This window comes from Argiope bruennichi, chromosome 6, assembly GCF_947563725.1.
Source record: "Argiope bruennichi chromosome 6, qqArgBrue1.1, whole genome shotgun sequence".
NCBI classification, from domain to species: Eukaryota; Metazoa; Arthropoda; class Arachnida; order Araneae; family Araneidae; genus Argiope; species Argiope bruennichi.
In genome coordinates this window covers 36,423,342-36,442,314 of record NC_079156.1, presented here as the reverse complement: position 1 = coordinate 36,442,314, position 18,973 = coordinate 36,423,342, and the positions used below count along the sequence as shown (strand labels likewise).

At 25.3% G+C, this 18,973-nt stretch overlaps 1 protein-coding gene across 1 annotated transcript; it reads left to right on the top strand.

The window, feature by feature from the left end:
* Window positions 1-379: 379 nt before the first annotated feature.
* On the top strand, window positions 380-17,302 carry LOC129971513 (Golgi pH regulator-like). The gene is made up of 15 exons (XM_056085346.1): window positions 380-712; window positions 797-856; window positions 1,827-1,930; window positions 2,016-2,122; window positions 2,638-2,742; window positions 4,373-4,493; window positions 5,498-5,578; window positions 8,652-8,740; window positions 9,505-9,593; window positions 11,945-12,037; window positions 13,083-13,178; window positions 14,924-15,013; window positions 15,101-15,166; window positions 15,905-15,963; window positions 17,114-17,302. Exons 1-15 carry the CDS (start codon window positions 671-673, stop codon window positions 17,256-17,258), a joined length of 1,347 nt encoding a protein of 448 aa, XP_055941321.1. The 5' UTR covers window positions 380-670; the 3' UTR covers window positions 17,259-17,302.
* The last annotated feature ends 1,671 nt before the right edge of the window (window positions 17,303-18,973 follow it).

The following is an 18,973-nucleotide window of genomic DNA, read 5'->3' as shown; positions in this document are numbered from 1 at the left end:
CCGTTCGAATTTTGTATCTTTTAACCATTGATTCATTGTATTCATTTGGACGATTAGTTAAAGAGGAAAAAATTACTATCTGATAGCTTACAGCAGCAATAGCAAATATGATAGATATTGAATAAATAGAAGTTTTTATGGTATTGAAATATTTTAATGTTCCAGAAATAAAATTTTCAAATTTGGTATTTTTAAACTATTCTTTAGTTCGAAAAAATAAAAAAAATCTTTAAATGTCCATTAAAACCTTCAAATAGAGTGCTAGTAATTTTAAATCTTCCTTTGATAATATTAATTCGATGGTTAAAATTCAATGAATCAAACTTATCTGTCAGCACTAAACTTTTTCTTCTCTTGAAGTTTAAAGAAGTGAAGGGAAGTGACTTATTTGTTTTGCTGAACGAAACAAAAAGTGGAAACTTACCGAGCAGACCGATCGTAGAAAAGTTAGATAAGTTGAAGCATGTAAACAAACAAATCATTGCCGATGAATGATTAGCAATGGAATAATCGAGTGAAAGGACTTTTGAAATCTAAAATTCCTATTTTTCTAATTTAAAACTGCAAAATTTTTGCTTTCTAAGCTCTGATCTGTGATTATTTTTCGTTACGTGCTAGTTATTGAATTCAATTTATTTAGTTTTTTTCTCTTTTCAATGTGGTTGAAAAGATGGCTTTATTTGAAGACACATTGGTAGTATTTATAACTCAGGTACAGTTTATGTTAATTGGAAGATTCTTTTATTCATAATTTTAAACAAGTATAATAAAATAATTTTTTGAAATAACTTTTAAGGTTCTGTTTTTTGCTGGAGGATGGGTGTTCTTCATGAAACAACTATTTCGGGATTATGAAGTAAGAATTTTTTTTAATACTTGTAGCAATTTATATTTTAAATTAAACATATACTCACTATAATAAGTTTTAAACAAATATTCATTTGATAATGTGTATTGGATATTTTGCATAAATAATTTATATTGAAATTTTAAATTCCAAAATGTTAAATGCAGGTTTTTTAGTATGAAGATAATATAATAAAGAATGTATCATATAAAATATAGAACTAAAATTTTCAAATTTTAAGGAAAATATTAATTTTAATGATGATTTACTTATAGAATGACATATGCAACTTTTAATGATAACTGAAGTATTAAGTAAAACATACTGAATTTTTCATATTTATTAATTTTTTTTCTTTGTTGAAATGAGAAGATAATAAGAATCTTTTAAATGATTTTAAGATTCAAAATTTTAAATGCAGATTTTTTTTTTATTTTGACAATAATATCAAAAAGAATCTGTCATATGTATTATGCTACTAAAATTGCTTAGTTTTATGGAAAATATTAATAAAGAAATAATATTTATAATTCAAATGATGATTCTTTTATTGAATCACATAAGCAGCTTTTTATTGTAACTGAAAAATTAAGTAAAACAAGCTTTATTTTTCCTATTTATTAACTTCTTTTCATTTTTGAATTGGAAAAATTTTATAAATCTTGATTACTGTTCAGATATATTTCTTGTTTGTGAATGCTTTATTATGTTTTGATTACTTTATATTTAATGTAATTTTTTAAAATTCATTTAGGATTATTTTTATTTTTTAAAACATATCTTATGTACTTTACAAAGTTTTGTAAATTACTCTAATTTTATTTAGCTGCCATTAAAATAGTGATACGTGTTTTGGAATATTAAACAAGGCTCAAAAGTTTTAAAAGCATTTAATGATATTTCCATTTTTTATTTTCATCTGCAATAATAATAATATTATTATTCAATAATCTTTACACAAATTATTATCTCTGTACAGGTTCATCATGTACTTGTTCAGTTGATCTTTTCAATAACATTCTCTTTATCTTGTACGATGTTTGAATTGATTATCTTTGAAATATTAGGCGTTCTTCATTCCAAGTAAGATTATCTGAATTAGAAATTTTTACCTTTTTTTAAAAAATTAGATTGTAATTAGAAGTATTGATCCTATTTTTCTTTTCAGTTCTAGGTACATTCACTGGAAGTTAGGTCTTTATGCCATTCTTTTTATGACCATAGTAGTATTACCTTTTTACATAGGATATTTTGTTCTTAGCAACATTAGATTTAGTAAGTATTTTAATATTGCTATTTCATATGCATAATTTGGCGATTTATTTAAAGAATTTTCATATATTTATTTTATCTCTGAAGTCATTGATTTTATGTTTTAAATTATTTCATATATAGCAATAATTAATACATTTGATAATATTTACTTTTATGTAGTAAAGAGTATCTTATAAAATCTTATCTATTTTTTAAAATATAAAATGTAATTCTTTCTATTTGTGAGAAATTGTTTGAAATTGAAAAAAATATCATAATGGGAATCACTATAAAATCTTCTTCTTTATTTAATTTAAAAAGACTTATGCTTATTCAGACAAAGTCAAATTTTGTAATTGCTTTTATTGTTAAAGAAACTGTTTCTGAGTTCCAATTTTTAAAAACTATTGATTTTTTCCCCAATTAATAGAAATTTATATTGACAAGTTGAAAATGTATTCAATACTTAAATGATTATTATTAATCTATTTGTTTGAATCTATTTTTCTAACTCTTATTTATTTATATCCTTTTAGTTCAAAAACAACTTATTAAGCCATTGACAGTAGCTTCATGGCTGGGATTTATGTATTTGTTTTGGAAAATTGGTGATCCATTTCCTATCTTAAGCCCCAAGCATGGTGAGTGGTAAAAAAAAAAAAGTCACTGGCATTTAAATTGTATTTTATATTGTGTTTGAAAACCTGGAATAATTTTCTTCCTGTAATTATTTGGAATAATATTCCTTCTTTAGTTTTTGTAAATGTATAAAATGTTAATTTATTTTGATAAAGTTTTATTGATTTGTAAAATAGATTTCTTTTATAAATAGATGCAAATTAAAATATTTCTTTAATTCTTATTTACACATTTGTCTTTATATAAATTTTTATTGATTTGAAGTACTGTATTGTAAAATTCCAGAAAAAAAAAAAAAAAAAAAAAAAAAAAAAAACTTTTTATGATGGGATACTTTTGTGACAAACTTTCTGTCTTGTGATCAGATTGTTTGTAGTTTCAATACCTTTTCTTCAGAAAATCTATCATATTTGTGGGTCTAGCTCATGTTAGATATGTCAAAGCTAATTTTTTTTTTCTCCATTTATGTGAAAATTTGGAAATTGAGAATTGGATTACAGTCTTGTTCAGAATATCTAACCATGGTTCTTTGTCAAAACTGAATTTATTCTTAAAATTAATGATAAATTTGAAATTTGGTTTCATTTTGAGTCAAAGATTCTAAAGATTGACAATTGCTCCTTTGAAAAAAGAAAACATATTTCTATATCAATTACAACAAAAAGAAGTTTTAAAAAGCAGGATAAAATATTTTCTGAAGAAAATGAAATGGGATAAATAAATGAGGAATGAAATTAAGTTGATTAATGCCAATCTGTTAAAATGTTTCCCTATTGTTTTTTTGTTCCAATTTCAAATATCTGTTCTTATAAATCATTTTTAGAATTCATAATTGCCATACTCTTATCTCTCTTGTAGATGTCTCTTGTAGAACATCTTTTTTGTAGATGTTTTATTGTAATCCATTGTAGTTTGAGTGTTGAAATTATATATTAGTTAGGTTTAGTTGTTATGGAAATAATTATTACTTTAAAAAACAAATTTTGTATAAATAACTGAATGCTTCCTAAGCAGTATAATGAATGTTGAGTAATTGTCCATCAAAGGGAATTATTTCAACTTTAATTATTTGTCATTATTAATGAAGCCTAATGATTTGTTTTACCATGAAATATCTATTTTATTACAAATATCAATTTTTATTCTTTGATATTATGCAAAACACAGCTAAAAATCGGAATATTTTTTATAATATTTAGAGTTTTGATTAATATTACAATTCATGTGGAAAGGAGTCTTATTTCTTTTTATTAAAAGGGTAATTGGAAAATAAAAATCCACTAAGAATGTCAACTCTATTTATTGCCTATCAGAAGAGTTTTCCATTTATCCTATTTCATAAGTATACAAAATTGGTTTATATTTTAGAAGGATCATTTACTAACTGTTGCCACCTAAGCCAATGTATCATTTGTGGATATGCATTACAGCAGAATTTTGTTATTTGCATATCTACAGTACAGAAATTACTTTTGTACCTGCAAATAGGAAAATGCATGCAATTCTCTAAATATTTGTGATAAAATTTTTAAATAATCATGTCAATGCCTTGATTAAATTTTAGTTTTTTTATAGTTTGTGAAATGTTAAATTCACAAGTACATTTGACTTAGAATATCTTATTTTTTTCAGGTATCTTTTCTATTGAACAGTGTGTGAGTCGTGTTGGAGTAATTGGTGTTACTTTGATGGCTCTCCTTTCTGGATTTGGTGCTGTTAATTATCCTTATACATCCATGACTTATTTTATGAAGTAATTTTTTTTGTGACTGCATTTTTCAGAGTTTTGGTTGCTGTTTTAAATATTCTTGCAAGTTAAAATAATAATCTAAATATAAATTACACATGTAAACATTGGGAGGGAGCAGAATTCATTTTATTTTTTAGTAATTCAGACATACTGATCATAAAAGTGTTTAATTTTTTAATAAATAAAAAAAGATAGGGGAGAGAAATTATTTAATAAAATTAATAGTAATTATTGTGGAAAACAGAGCGCTATTAAAATTAATTTCTGAATGAAAGAGTAATACTTATTACAAAATTGCCAGCCAATCATGAATATTGTTATTTCTATTTGAACAAAATAAAAGACTGTAATATCAAAAATTAAGCAAATGTTGTGTCCCCAGAAATCTGTTTTAGTTATTAGACCTGCCACATGGTTTTGATATACCTGTATTCAAATCTCTTATGTCCTTTAATTTGTTCTTTATTTTGAAGAATTAAACAATAATGAAACCAGATATTGCTGAAAAATAAACATCTGCTTAGATGGTATGTCATTATAAGGAATGTATGCATTTAAAATATTATTTTCAAAAGACTTCCATGGTTTTTATGAATTGGGTTTTCAAAGAATTGTAAAATTGAAGATGCATTTAGGTAAATTAAAGTTCAATGTAACAATAAAAACATTAGCATTTATAATTTGATGTATCGTGTAATTCACTTGTTAATATAATGCTAATGTCGAAATCCAAATTTAATTTAAATTTTTTACACCTTAAATGACAATTTTCTTGCATAATTATAGAGCTGTGAAGATTTTTTTTTGAAATTTGAATTAATTAAATGAAATTATTAGTTTGGATTTTTTTGCAGTTATATTGTTTTGTTTTAAATTTTGAATTGATATTTCCACGTCTAATATGTGTATTTAAATAAAAAGTTAGTTTCATAGTTTTATTAACTGATTAGTAGAGAAGTTTTAAATACAATTTTTGCATAATTATTGTGAATATTATTATTTTATAGGAATGTATCCCCTTCAGATATTCAGATGCAGGAAAAGAAAGTGATGCAGACTTTAGATATGATCATAATGAAGAAGAAAAGGTGAGCAAATGTTAAGATGTATTTATTATTTAAGTTCAAATTTATATATATATATATATATTGATAATAATGTTTTTATAACATAGTTGTGTTGCATTTCCCAAATGCTTGGAATGTTTTTGAAAGATAAAGGAAAAATTGTATATGTACACAAGATAGTAATATTTGTTAATTTTTTAAAAACATTAACCATGGAATATTGAACAATATATATTATAATATTTATTTCGCATAGTTGTTAAAATTTTTACTTATTTTTTAAACAAACACACAAAACCTTTATTAACTGAATTTATTGTTGAATTAACAAATAATTGAATGACTTGTGGATTGATATATATATATATATATATATATATATATATATATATATATATATATATATATGACAAAATATATACAGGATGTCCCGAAAAAGTGGAACAAGGGTTTATTTCCATAATTATTGCAATTAGACATAGACTTCCTGTTACAAAATATTTTCAAATAAGATACCCAATGCATGAAAATACTTTGGCTTCTGTAGTGAAAGATAATAAAAAAGGAAAAATAAATTTTTACTTTGTCCACATGATGAAAAAGTCTCAACAAGTGAAATTTTTTTCTTACACTTCTATATGAAGATAAGTTTCATACTTCTATCAGTATAATTTGCTATTAAGTAATAATTTTATTGACTTTGACCGTTTTTCAGTGATAATATACACATCAGAAAAGATTATTAAATGAGCAGAATCAGAAAATAATAATACATTTATTAACTTCAATCTTAAAAAATGGTCTTTCATTACATTAATTGAACTTGTTCGAAACTTGTTCAAAATGAACTTTTTCTCCACCTATACAAAGTTGCATTCTTTAACCACACTTGGGCATGTACAATCAAGTTCATTACTTGTGACTTAAAAGACTTTTTGAATTCAATAGCAAACATTTTTGGAGCTTGTACTGCCAAAACAAACTCATCCCTTAGTTGAGACTTAATTCCAATTCAAACTGGGTATATCTGTCACCATTCAGCATATTGTTGTAAAAAATGGAACCAACTGAAGAGTTTTTAAAAATGCTACATAATACACATTTCTCATCATTCATTGCCACTGAAAATGAATCTCTTGCATGAAGAATGAGTTTTCATCATTCCAAATATTATAGTTTTGAAGATAAATGTTTCTATCTTGATTAAAGCAACATTTGACAGTACAAATTGCATTTCTTGGAAAAGATAGATTTTATTTTATTTAAGGTAGGGTTCAATTGTAAAATTATAGACATCAATCATGTAGTTGTTCATGCAACTGTTATATTAGCCAATGGACTCCAAAAAATATATGGATGCCAGTTATATTGAAATATTCTGTCCACTGTCGAGTTTGGAATGTTGAATTCTTGACCAATTGTTCATATCTAGCATGAGAATAACTTGAAAAATTAGCCAAAATGTTGATTCTTGCATCACATGTGTGTTGCCTAATCCTACGACTTCTCTTTGAAATCAAGAATCTTGTTTGCAATCGCTAAATCATTTTGTAAATATACTTCTTAGAAGGTTTGCAGGAATTTTGAAACCTACTTTTGAATTCCACTACAACTTGGCTAGCATTATGATTACATATAGTATTAATTGTCAGAATATCCAAACATTTTTTGATATTGAAAATGTTATTCTATAAGAAAGCACATAAGGACATGGAAATAATTTAATTTTTTTTTCTCTTGGCAATTGAATATTTCTCAGAGTATTCAGTTTTAGTAGTTTCTCTTTCTTTTTTTTATAAAGCTAAGGCTGTTATTATCAACCAATCAAAGTAACCACCCTTAATTTGATTAGCAAATTTCTTTGAAGTCTTGTTAATTGAATCATGTACCATTAGACTTATATTCATATGCTACAGTTTTTTTTTCTTTGTATTGAATAAATTTGCATTTCTGAAGTATATGTTATTTCAGTTTGTGATTAGTTCCTCTAAATTTAAAAATAAGCACATCTCTGCAAATTTTACTGTTAGAAATGTGAAACTTTGTGTTTGCATTGATGAATGCAAGAGAAATGTATTACTAATTGACACTTTTACACTATGAAAGCCATTAAAAAAAAAAAAAAACTTATTACCAAGAAGCCACGGATACCAAGTATTTTTATGTAATTGTTCACCTTATTTAATAAAACTTTGTAATTACAAATATATGTTTAGTTGCAATATTTAGGGAAATAAAAAAAATTTCCATATTTTTCGGACTCCTTATATACTAATCAACTTTTATGTCAATATACACTTAGATGTATTTTTTCTCCTCATCCGGTATGTAAAACAAAATTGGTAGTCATTTGAGATATGGAAACATTTTGTTTCCATATCTCAAATGACTATCAAATATTCTAATATGGTTGGATAAAAAAAAAAAAAAAATTACAAAAATCTAATAAATGTGTTTTACCTAGTACATTTAATATTTTTGACCTAATAAATAAATAATTACAAAATTTATTTCCAAATTTGCGTGTAAAGTAGTTTTAATTTAATTATTTTGTTTAAAGCGTTTTTTTAGTTGCCTTTTTTTCCCTATTGACTTCACTCATCATTACTATAGTTTTCAATCAATACGATATTTCAGCGAATTATGTTAATATTAATGATCTGGAATTCAAAACTGCAAAATCTCTTTGGTGCCTTGATTACTTTTAAAACCTTGTGTACAAAGATTGAAAATGGAAGCGATAACACATCTATGAACACTTAATTTCTTAGGTTTTTTACTAACATAAATAAAAAATGGAATTGTGTGTGTGTGTATATATATATATATATATATATAGCACGATTGAAAGATAAATGTATAGTTAAATTCTCATTCAGAATTTTATTTTTTAGATTAATGATACATACTACTAGTTTGTGATGAAAGTTTATCGAGTTAGATGAGTGCATATGCATCTGAGTGCACTCTTGTCACTCTCTGATCACAGATCAAAATTTTATGGTCTATCCCAAATTAGCTATTGAGCAACTAAAAAATGGGAATTGTTTTATCAAAATAAACTAATGTGAATTTTTATTTTATTGTCTTCTAGAATAGCCTTGGGAGCCAGGGAGCAGCAACAGCAAACATCAGGCCTATGGGGCATGTTGAAAAGTGTCACTACTGCCAGCACTGGTGAAAGTATCCTTTGCTCTATATAGATTATTGTTTCTTCTCATGGCCTAGTAACTAATTTCTAAGCCATTAGAAAAGAGGCTTAAACTTCTAATTGGAAAAATGATGCAAATGGCATAATGAATTATATTTTATGTTGTTTGAGTCAGTTAATGTACTTCTGAAAAAAAAAATTACTAAATTAAAATTTTTTATAGTTTCCAGATTTTATTAATTATATTTCTTAAAATATTTTTGATAGTCTGGTGTTTTAAACAAAACAAAATAACAAGTAAACAAGCTGTTGTTTTCCCATTAATTAACAACTTGCTAAAATTGACCATGTTATAAAATTTTAAAAATCACTATTTTGGATTTATATTTGTGATCAATTTGGAGAAGATTTGTCAAATAGTGCTTATTCATGATGACTATTGATAGCTTAAAATAATGAAATTCAAAGTTTCATAATTCCATGAATTTTAATTATAAATGAGTGGAATATTTTTTTTTTTTGTTTGAAATATTAGAGTGTCTAGAATTTTTTGCTAAACATGGTTGGGAAACTTTATATAAATTTAATTTTGCAATTTTTTTATCAGTATATTTACTGATTCAAACAGCATAAAATGTTACTCTATTCATCATTTACATCCTTCTTCCAGATGGAAATATATAATTATTTGTTATGGTTTAGAAATTAGGGATTGGGTCACAATTAGAGTGGACATACTATAAGTTATTTTCAATTATTCTCCATTGGAAAAACATATCCTTAACATTATCTTCAGATATTAGCCAGCTGAAACAGGATGTCAAAGCCCTGGAAGAGTTGAGCAGACAACTCTTTCTGGAAGCTGTTAATATTCATAATATGCAGGTGAATTTTTCTATTTTGAATTAATGTAGATGGATTTATTTGTTAGATGAACATGTTTTTCTAACTCTGATGCCTTTGGACCCATGCATGTGATTCACACTATCTAATTACATGAATTCTTCTCTGTTATAGTTAAAAGATAGAAAAGAAGTAATATAATTAGTTAAAAGGTTCAACCTATGACTGTTAGATATGATAACAAGCAGATAAATACCTTATATTTCATGTGGGTAGACTCATCAGGGTGAACTTTTATCGCCATGTATATTTTGGAATGTGTTAATGGTGTATTAGAGGGAAAAGGATTATACATTTGATGAAAATTTATTTTTAAAGAGCTATTGTCAGAAGTTATATTTCAGTTAAATTGGCATATTTATATGAAAAAGGTATAACATGTTTAAAAAGTGATGTAAATTAATTAGCATGATTTTACCATTTTATAACTTTAGTAAGAAGTTATTGTGCAAATTATAAACATGAAAAACTCAAGAATAATCTCTTGGCTTTTGCTCTTTGGAAATCTGATTTCAGTTGTCATGTTTCTATTTGATTTGTTCTGTCAAATCAATTGATTATAATAAAGTTAGTTAGCTTCCAATCAGTTGAATGCCAGTTTAACGAGTAATGATAGTTAAAAAGAAAAGCATAGCTTAAAAGCTTTTACATTTTGAAATCTGCTTGTAACTGATGTGTTCCACTCTATTTAGATATTCTTTACAAATTGGAGATGCAAAAGAAGGTTTTGTAATGATGTTTTTTTGATGTTAATAGATAATTGGATTGAAGTAACTTTGAATTAAATAATTTTTATGTTTGTAAATCAGTCAGAGTCCAGATTTTGGAAATAGGTAGATGATTTATATTTAAAAATTTCTGATTCATATTTTATATTTAAAATATACTATTTTTTTTGTAATAATTTGCTATTTGCTGTGGTTATTTCAATTTTTATTTTAAATCTAGGTGGTAAAATTCAGGAATTAAAAATGGTCATTGTGTTTTGGTTGGAAATTTTTTCTTAAATAAACTTTAAATAAATTACCTTTTGAACTGCAATTCATTTTCATTCAGCATTACTCAGGTAGACAATTTAATTTGCTTAGTTTTAAAAGCAAGTGTTGATATAGAAACTCACGGCTTTTCTTCATAATTAAAATTTTTCATCAAAAGCATCAACTCCCAATAACTTCTGGTTAGTGCAGCTCATTATTGTCAGTTTATGATGAGCTGAACTTTTCATTTTAGTTCAAGTCTTTAAAAGAATTCAGATAGTGTAAATTTATGCATTAAGGATCTTGTTTGTGATTTTAGGCTCTGAAATTTTCAAACGAATTGTTTAAATAAAATGATAGTGAACAATAAGATTACTTCTATTGGATTTTTAGCCTTTGGTTTTGTAATATGAAACAGGAAATTTTGGTTTCAAAATTGTAGCATTTCTTTTTAGTCATGTTTGAACTATCAAATATTTTTTGGAAATATAATTAAAGAAATTAAGTTATAATCAGAAATAACTCCTAACATTATGAAAACACATTAATTTAGAAATTAAAGAATTGCTGAAAAAAATATAATTTATAAAATAGATGGTTGATACTTTCTTATCTTTCACCAAAATATGAGTTTAAATTTCCTTTTTCTCTTTATATATTGTAATGAACATAATTATGTATTGTTCAACAATTTTTTTAAAAAATGCTTATATTGAACTGTATGTCCTTCTATAAAGATATAGCTGAAGTGGGAAAGGGAATGTTATTTAAAAAAAATTCTAAAATATTCTTTACATCAGTTTAACTTGTTCTATATAAAAGTCTGCCAATAAATCCTTTTATGTCTGCCAGTATTGCTTGAACATTCTGATACATTATTTATCAAATTTCAACTAAGCACTGTTTCTATGAATAATTTTTATTTATTGTTGAATTCCAAATTTGATTATAAATCAGTCTAAATAATGTAGCTTTTTTGGACACAAATCAATTTTAGTAGTGCATTTTTTATCATTTGTCTTTTTATTTTATAATTAATCATATAGTGTTGAAATAAAGAATAATTTTGCTTTTTCCATTTTTTTAATTTTATCAAATTTTACAAAATTAATTTTTGGAAGTATATTAAATGACCATATTATCTCATATGCAGTTTTCAATTACATATTTCATAAATTGATTTTTCTGTTAAATATATTTGTATATACCATCAAACTATCAAATTCTATAGATGCTTTACTTTTGTATCAACAGCATATTCAGTAAGTCACTTTTCCATAACTGAGATTTTCTTTTTGAAGTTTATTTAAAATATTTAAAAATTGTAGTGGAATTAATTTTGTTCTTTTTATTCAGGAACGTATTGAGTGGTCCAAAACATTGAAAGGAAAATACTTCAATTGCTTGGGGTATTTCTTCTCGCTTTACTGTATGTGGAAAATTTTTATAGTATGTATATTTAATTTCTTTATTTCTTTATTTTTAAAGTTTCATGATAAAATGGACATTTTGTAAATATTTTAAGTTTATAATTCGCATTCATATTTAATCCTATACAGGCAGTATTTTGCATGTATATTTTTAATCATTTTTATGGATATTTCATTTTCTGATGCTTTAATAATGGAAGTAAGTGAAGGGACTTAAAACAGGAAGAAATTTTTTTATATGTGATTTTTAGTATCTTAATTGAGGACATCTATATTTTCATTTTGTTAATAATAAAAATTGAATATAGGGATAATCAAACTGAATGATAAGCAAAGTGATAAAGATATTTTCTTAAAGCCAAGTGAAGATGTTTCTGTTTGAAATTTTGTGAATTTAATTAAACAGAAAATTTATTATGGCACAAAATTTGGTAATTTAACTTTATAACTATATCCCATGGCAATCCGGAATGTCACACAAATTCAAGAGTTTTTTTTTTTTTTTTTTTGTACTCATGGTTATTAAAAAAAATAACTTATGAATCAGAGTTTAATATTCACTGTAAAATGCATTTATTTCTTCTTTATGTTGAAACAGAATATTCATGATTTTGTATAAATACAAAAAATAATAGTACTATTAGATAAATAAAATAGGAATATATTTATTGAAATTTTAATAGAAATAAATGTGATAATCTTTTTTTTTTCTGAGATTGGTTCTAGTGTTACACTTCATTTTGAATTATTGCAATCAAAGTATTAAAATACAATAAAAGAGTTATTTTGTGATTTTTTTTGAAAATTCTTTAAAATTCTTTTTTTGAAAAAAATTCTTTAAAAATTTGATTATTTCTAGAGACAGTGTGCATTTTAAATCATATAAAAAATTCAGCACATGGATATTTAGTTAATTAGTCAATTATATAAAAATATGTTTAGAAATATAAATCACATTTATGCTAATAGCAAAACTAATTAAAAGGTGTTTTCTGGTACTATGGGCTTTTCATTTTAACAATTGTAACAGAGTAAGATTAATTGCATGATTGTTTTTATTTCAGTGTACATTCAATATTCTCTTTGATAGAGTTGGTAAAGTGGATCCTGTGACAAGAGGCATTGAAATTGCTGTGAACTATATGGGAATCAATTTTGATGTATGTTTTTCCTTTTTATATTTTAAAGAACAAATATTTTTAGAAAACAGTTGTGTTTTAATAATTTAAATTTAAATTTAACTTAATAAAAGGGACTGCTTGATACAAATACAAATATAAATATTTTATATTTGTGAACATAACTTGATGAAATTAAATATGACTCTAGACTATAGCTTTTAAAACGTTTTTTACTCTCACAATTGATTTATCAAAGCAAATTTGCATGACTTTTTTCATTCGAAAAAACTTATTATGATTCAACTAGAAAATAAATTTTACAGTAAATAATACAGGGTGTTCCAAAAGGTATGCAGCGTCTAATATTGACAGATTAAGATACAACTCATCAAGACGAGTATTTTGATATATAACAAGTGGGGTGTCCGAATATAGCGTCATAAATCTAATTACATGAAGAATGTTAGTTACGAATCCGACAGTTTGTATTCCAAATGATGATTAGCAGAACATTTTCAAGATAGACTAATAGGATTGGATTCCGCTAGGAGAAAAGGCAATGGTATATACTGGCCACCTTTCTCGCCGGTTCTAAACCCGTGCGTCTTTTTTTTTTTTTTTTTTTTTTTTTCCATGGGGACGTCTGAAAGACACAGTTTATCTCACACAGTCCTCAACATTGGACTACTTGTGAGCAGCAATTGAAACCGAAGTCAAGAAAATTGGAACAGATGTTTTGCAGAAATCAGTTGAGAACTTCTATTCCAGACTTAACCATGTCATTTTTCTGAACAGCCCACATTTCAAAAATCTGTTGTATTGAAAGTTCTGTATAAAAATTGATTTTCACTTGGCTTTTTTCTCATTTCTTGAAGTTTTCATGATAGAAGCTTCACGCCTTAATTACACTATGACGCTATAATCTGGAACCCCACATGTTATACATCAAAATACACGTTATGACGTGTCTGTCCGAATCTGTAAATATTAGACGCTGCATACCTTGTAGCACACCCTGTAATTTCCTTTCACAGTTGATTTTACTATTTATTCTTTTCATAATTCATTACAAATATGAAATCTTTGGCATGTTTGGAAATTATTTTATGAAATAATACATTATTTATTTTTATGCTTAAATATATTTTCGTGTTAGACAGAAATATATTTAAAGCATTTGGAAGTGTGTATGTTGTTTTTTAAAATGATAGAAAAGTATTATTATGGTTGATAGTCTGATATCTTGCATTGATAAATAAACTATTTTATTGATAAATTAATGAATTTGAATGTTTTATATGACATTTTAAAAACTTAAGCATATCATTTTGATTATTTTATTGATGTTAATGTATAATAATTATAAAATTAGTTAATTAGGAAATTTAAAATATTGAGAAAATTATATTACTTTTGCCCTTTGATATTTATAATGATCCTATTTTTAGTTTTAGATTATTTGTAAAATATCTATGGTATTTATTAAATAAAGTTTTTTAATTAAATTTTCTAAAATCCTAAATATATTATTCTAAGAAATATTTGATTTATATACTTAATATGTATGGAAGAACACTTATTATATATATATATATATATATATATATATATATATATATATATATATATATATATATATATATATATATATATATATATATATATGCAAATCATTAATTATTTATTTTAAAACTATTTAACATTAATGATTAGCCTTTTTAATTTTACAAGTGTTATTGTGTTTGCTTTTAGAAACTCGATTTATATTTTGATTATTTTCATAGGTAAAATTTTGGTCACAGTACATTTCTTTCATATTAGTCGGGGTGATAGTTGTGACATCTATTAGGGGTCTTCTTATTACACTAACAAAGGTATGAATATTTCCTTTTTTGCTTTATATTATGATCTATTTTGCATTTAATCACTCCTGTATAAATTTTTTATAATTTATTTTTCAGTTTTTTTATGCTATATCCAGTAGCAAATCATCAAACATTATAGTGTTAGCTCTTGCTCAAATTATGGTGAGTTCTTTTTAATAATATTATATTACAAATTTAACATGAAAAACTGAAGTTGATTATTTCATAGGTATGCATAACTCAGAATAAAAGTAAATTTTGGATTATTTATAAAAAAAATTATTTCTTTGCAAGTTAGTGATACAAGTAGTGAACTGATTTGATATTCAAGGTAGAGCACCATTGTGATACTTAAAACAGATAAGTTTTAAGATTAGAAAAATCTTAAAAAATCTGTTTAGAAAAAGGACGAGAATATTATGTATCCTTTTCAGTTTAAACATTTTGATATTTTTTTCTTGTTCTCTTAAATAATGATAAAGTAATAAAAATTAACAAAAACAGACCTTGCACAACAAAATGAAAAACATTTTATTTGAGACTAATTTATTTATCTGTAATGCTTCATTTATATTAAAGGATAATTTAGAATAAATGACTCTTATTAAAAAAAAACAGCTTGACATTAAATAGTTATATGTAACTGTAAATTGAGGAATGAAGTGAGACTTGACTAATCTGAACTTTTTATATTCATTTCTTGCTTAATTAGAATTTTTTTTTGTTTTTTTTTGTTTCTTGAATTATTTTACTCAACATAATACTAACAGAAACCTATTTTGTTTAAATTGAATTTTTATTGTAGTCTCAGCAATTTCGAATTATCTACTTATCACAGTTTTACTTTTATTAGAAGGCATTTGGAAAAAATTCTAAACACAATTGTATTATTTATTCCAGGGCATGTATTTTGTTTCATCAGTTCTTCTCATTCGAATGAATATGCCATCTGAATACAGGTATTTCTTTCATTGTTGCTTCTCTATCTACACCCACTGATAATTGTAATTTACAATAAATGAATCACTCTATAAATTATGGATATGGACAATATAATGTGTTTTTTATTCATCTCAGAGAGATTCATGGTTTTAAATTACTTTAATCGTAAATATAGGTTTGCATTACTCATGAAAACAATTGCTAATGTTTAAGAATTAAATCTTGTTATCATCTTTTATCTCTAAAAACATTAGGATCTTATTCAGGATTGTGTAACTGGTCTTAATAGCTTATATGTTACTATTAACTTTAGTTATCATTGACTGCAGTTAACTTTTTGATTTTCTATTATGTAACTCTTGAGACATGTTTAACCTCAATCAAATTTACTGGAGATATTGCATATTGTTATAGCTTGGATAGATTTGTGAATTCAATGCATTTTAATTAAGATAGTATTAAGAGAAATTTATATATAGTAATTATTTACAAAAGTATATATAGTCTTAATTTAATAAAGCAAAAAAAAAAAAATCATTCGACAATAGATAACAACTGTAATACCCTAGTTTATTCTCAGAACATGGGAAAAATGCTGGATGGTATGCAGTAAATCAGCATAAATTTTGGCTTAAATTCAGCACTTTTGTCATTATCAAATTATATTATCATAGTTAAAAGCATTATGATGCTCTGATAACTTCATTAACATTGTTATTTATTGTGAAAAATGTTATTATTAGTTATTTTAACTATGAATTAAAATCCTGCTGCTGTCTCATGTTATTAAAGATGATTAATCAGAAAATTACTTCGCAAAATGAATGCACCATTAATGAGGAATTAATGCAGTATAATAATGAGTTATATTTCAAACATTAGTAATAAATGAGACGTTTGATCAGCAACTCATTACTTCTTAAACATACATTATGAGCTAAATTTGTATTTAAAAGATTAAAGATTACAAATTTAGCCATAATGATATATTCAAATGAAAACAAAGTTAAGAGTGTCAATATAAATGAAAATTTTATGGTTGTTTGCTATATTAAACTATTATTTGGTATTTATTTTTGCGGTCCTACCCCTTTCAATTGAAAGCTATGCAGTTTGTAAAGTAGGTTTGAAGTTTCTTTTATTGAATGGTAATCGAATGTGTTTCAGATCCATCATAACAGAAGTACTTGGAGATCTGCAATTCAATTTCTACCACAGGTGGTTCGATGTCATATTCCTAGTGAGTGCTCTTTCCAGTATCGGGTTCCTCTACTTGGCTCATAAGCAACTTCCAGAAGCAGACACTATCTGAAGAGATTGTATTTTTTTACGAGATTAAATTATTCCATTTGGAAACTTCTGCGTTATTTATATTTCTTTCAAGATTAAACTTTATCTTTCATAGGCTGAATACTATAAGCAAAATTGCTTGTTCTTGTTTTATAATTCGCTCTACTAGATAGACGATTGAATCGAGAGCTTCAGATTTGCTATCTTGGTTGTAGATGCTCACTATAAAATGGCTTTTTAAAAATTTAATTCTATTTTTTTACTAAAAATTAATTTAAATTTTAATGTTTTTCTCAGTCAGCGTATTATCGTAATGGAAAATATTTTAAAAAATAGCGCTTTAAAGATTTATTTCCTATATATTTTTAATTTTCCCTAATTTTACTACATTTTAAAAAGTATATTAGAGTATATTTCATAATAGTGCTTTTAATTGCTTTAATTACTGAGCTTATACACGTGTGCACTGCGACGATATTAGTTAATTTTTTGATTTTCAGATGATCTCTTATTACAATTAATAGTAATTTTTAAAAAATATTGTATGAAACTTAAATTCCATTTTAATATCAAGGCAAATTGGTTGCTAAAATAACATTAACCCCTTGACATACGAATTTACTTAATAATGACATTTCCTATAAGGGCATATATATCTCTCCGGCACATTCATTGTTATTTTAATTCCTGTAATAATATAAGGAGTATCTGAGTTATTGAAGTGTTTCTAAGTGATTTTTGCATTTTAAATTGCTTAATAATTGCGGTTTAAAATGAAAAATTCAGTAATTAGATGCGCGAGTCAGATTCTATGCGAATGGATTAAGGAAAGCGATGTAGTTCCTACCTTAATGAACCTATTTGATTGATTTTTTTCTTTTGATTTAGTTACAGGTTGGAAGCCGATTTTATCGGAGAATTATCGTCTAAATGATCTGGTACGCTTTTAATCCATCGGAATCGATTATCTTTCTTCTGGTATCACGTGGAAGTTTGATCATGTGAATGCTAGATTATACGTGCCATACTGTCTTCTGTCCTCTGTTCAAAATTTCGTGGACGGGCCCCAAATAGCACTCGTGTTGTTTCAAAACGGAATGTAAATGTAACTAAACGTTCATGTTCCGATTTGATTAAATGTTGAATTATTTTCAAATTTTAGTTGCTGTTGAAAGGTGGGAAAAGCAAATGGTTAATTAATATTTGTAACAGTTCATGGAAATTTTCGTAACTACAGTCATGTGTGTAAGTCAGCAATAAAATTCACGTTATTTAAAAATCCAAGTATGAATCTACGATAGTAGCGTGCATCTAATTCGAGAGCTTTAACGCCCCCAAAATTCTCTGAATTATCAAATACATAGATAAATTGATCCAACATGTCCTTATCTTAAAAGAAAAAAAAAATTAATAAATAAATTACTTTGAATGGATCAAAGTTTATTACGGATATGAAGACAGCGGACAATCTGCTAAATGAACAATCATGGCAGGTACCTCATTGCATCAAGAAATTTCATAAAAGATTAAATTCATTAGAGAATTTCTAACCGAATGGCAAAAATAACGAGATATCTCCCCTACAGGCATAAAAATTCCCTAATTCCTTCATATAAACTGATTAGCATAATTCTCTTAACGAAGAGGCGAATTCATGTTCATCTCTAAACATGAGTCTTTCCCTTCAAAATTTAAGGGGTTCAAACTCAGAACATTATCTATCTCAGTGCATAACAC

Coding starts and splice junctions, on each gene's coding strand:
- LOC129971513 (XM_056085346.1), top strand. CDS start 671: ATGGCTTTATTTGAAGACACATTGGTAGTATTTATAACTCAG. Junction 713..796: donor TGGTAGTATTTATAACTCAG/GTACAGTTTATG, acceptor ATAACTTTTAAG/GTTCTGTTTTTTGCTGGAGG. Junction 2,743..4,372: donor TATCTTAAGCCCCAAGCATG/GTGAGTGGTAAA, acceptor TATTTTTTTCAG/GTATCTTTTCTATTGAACAG.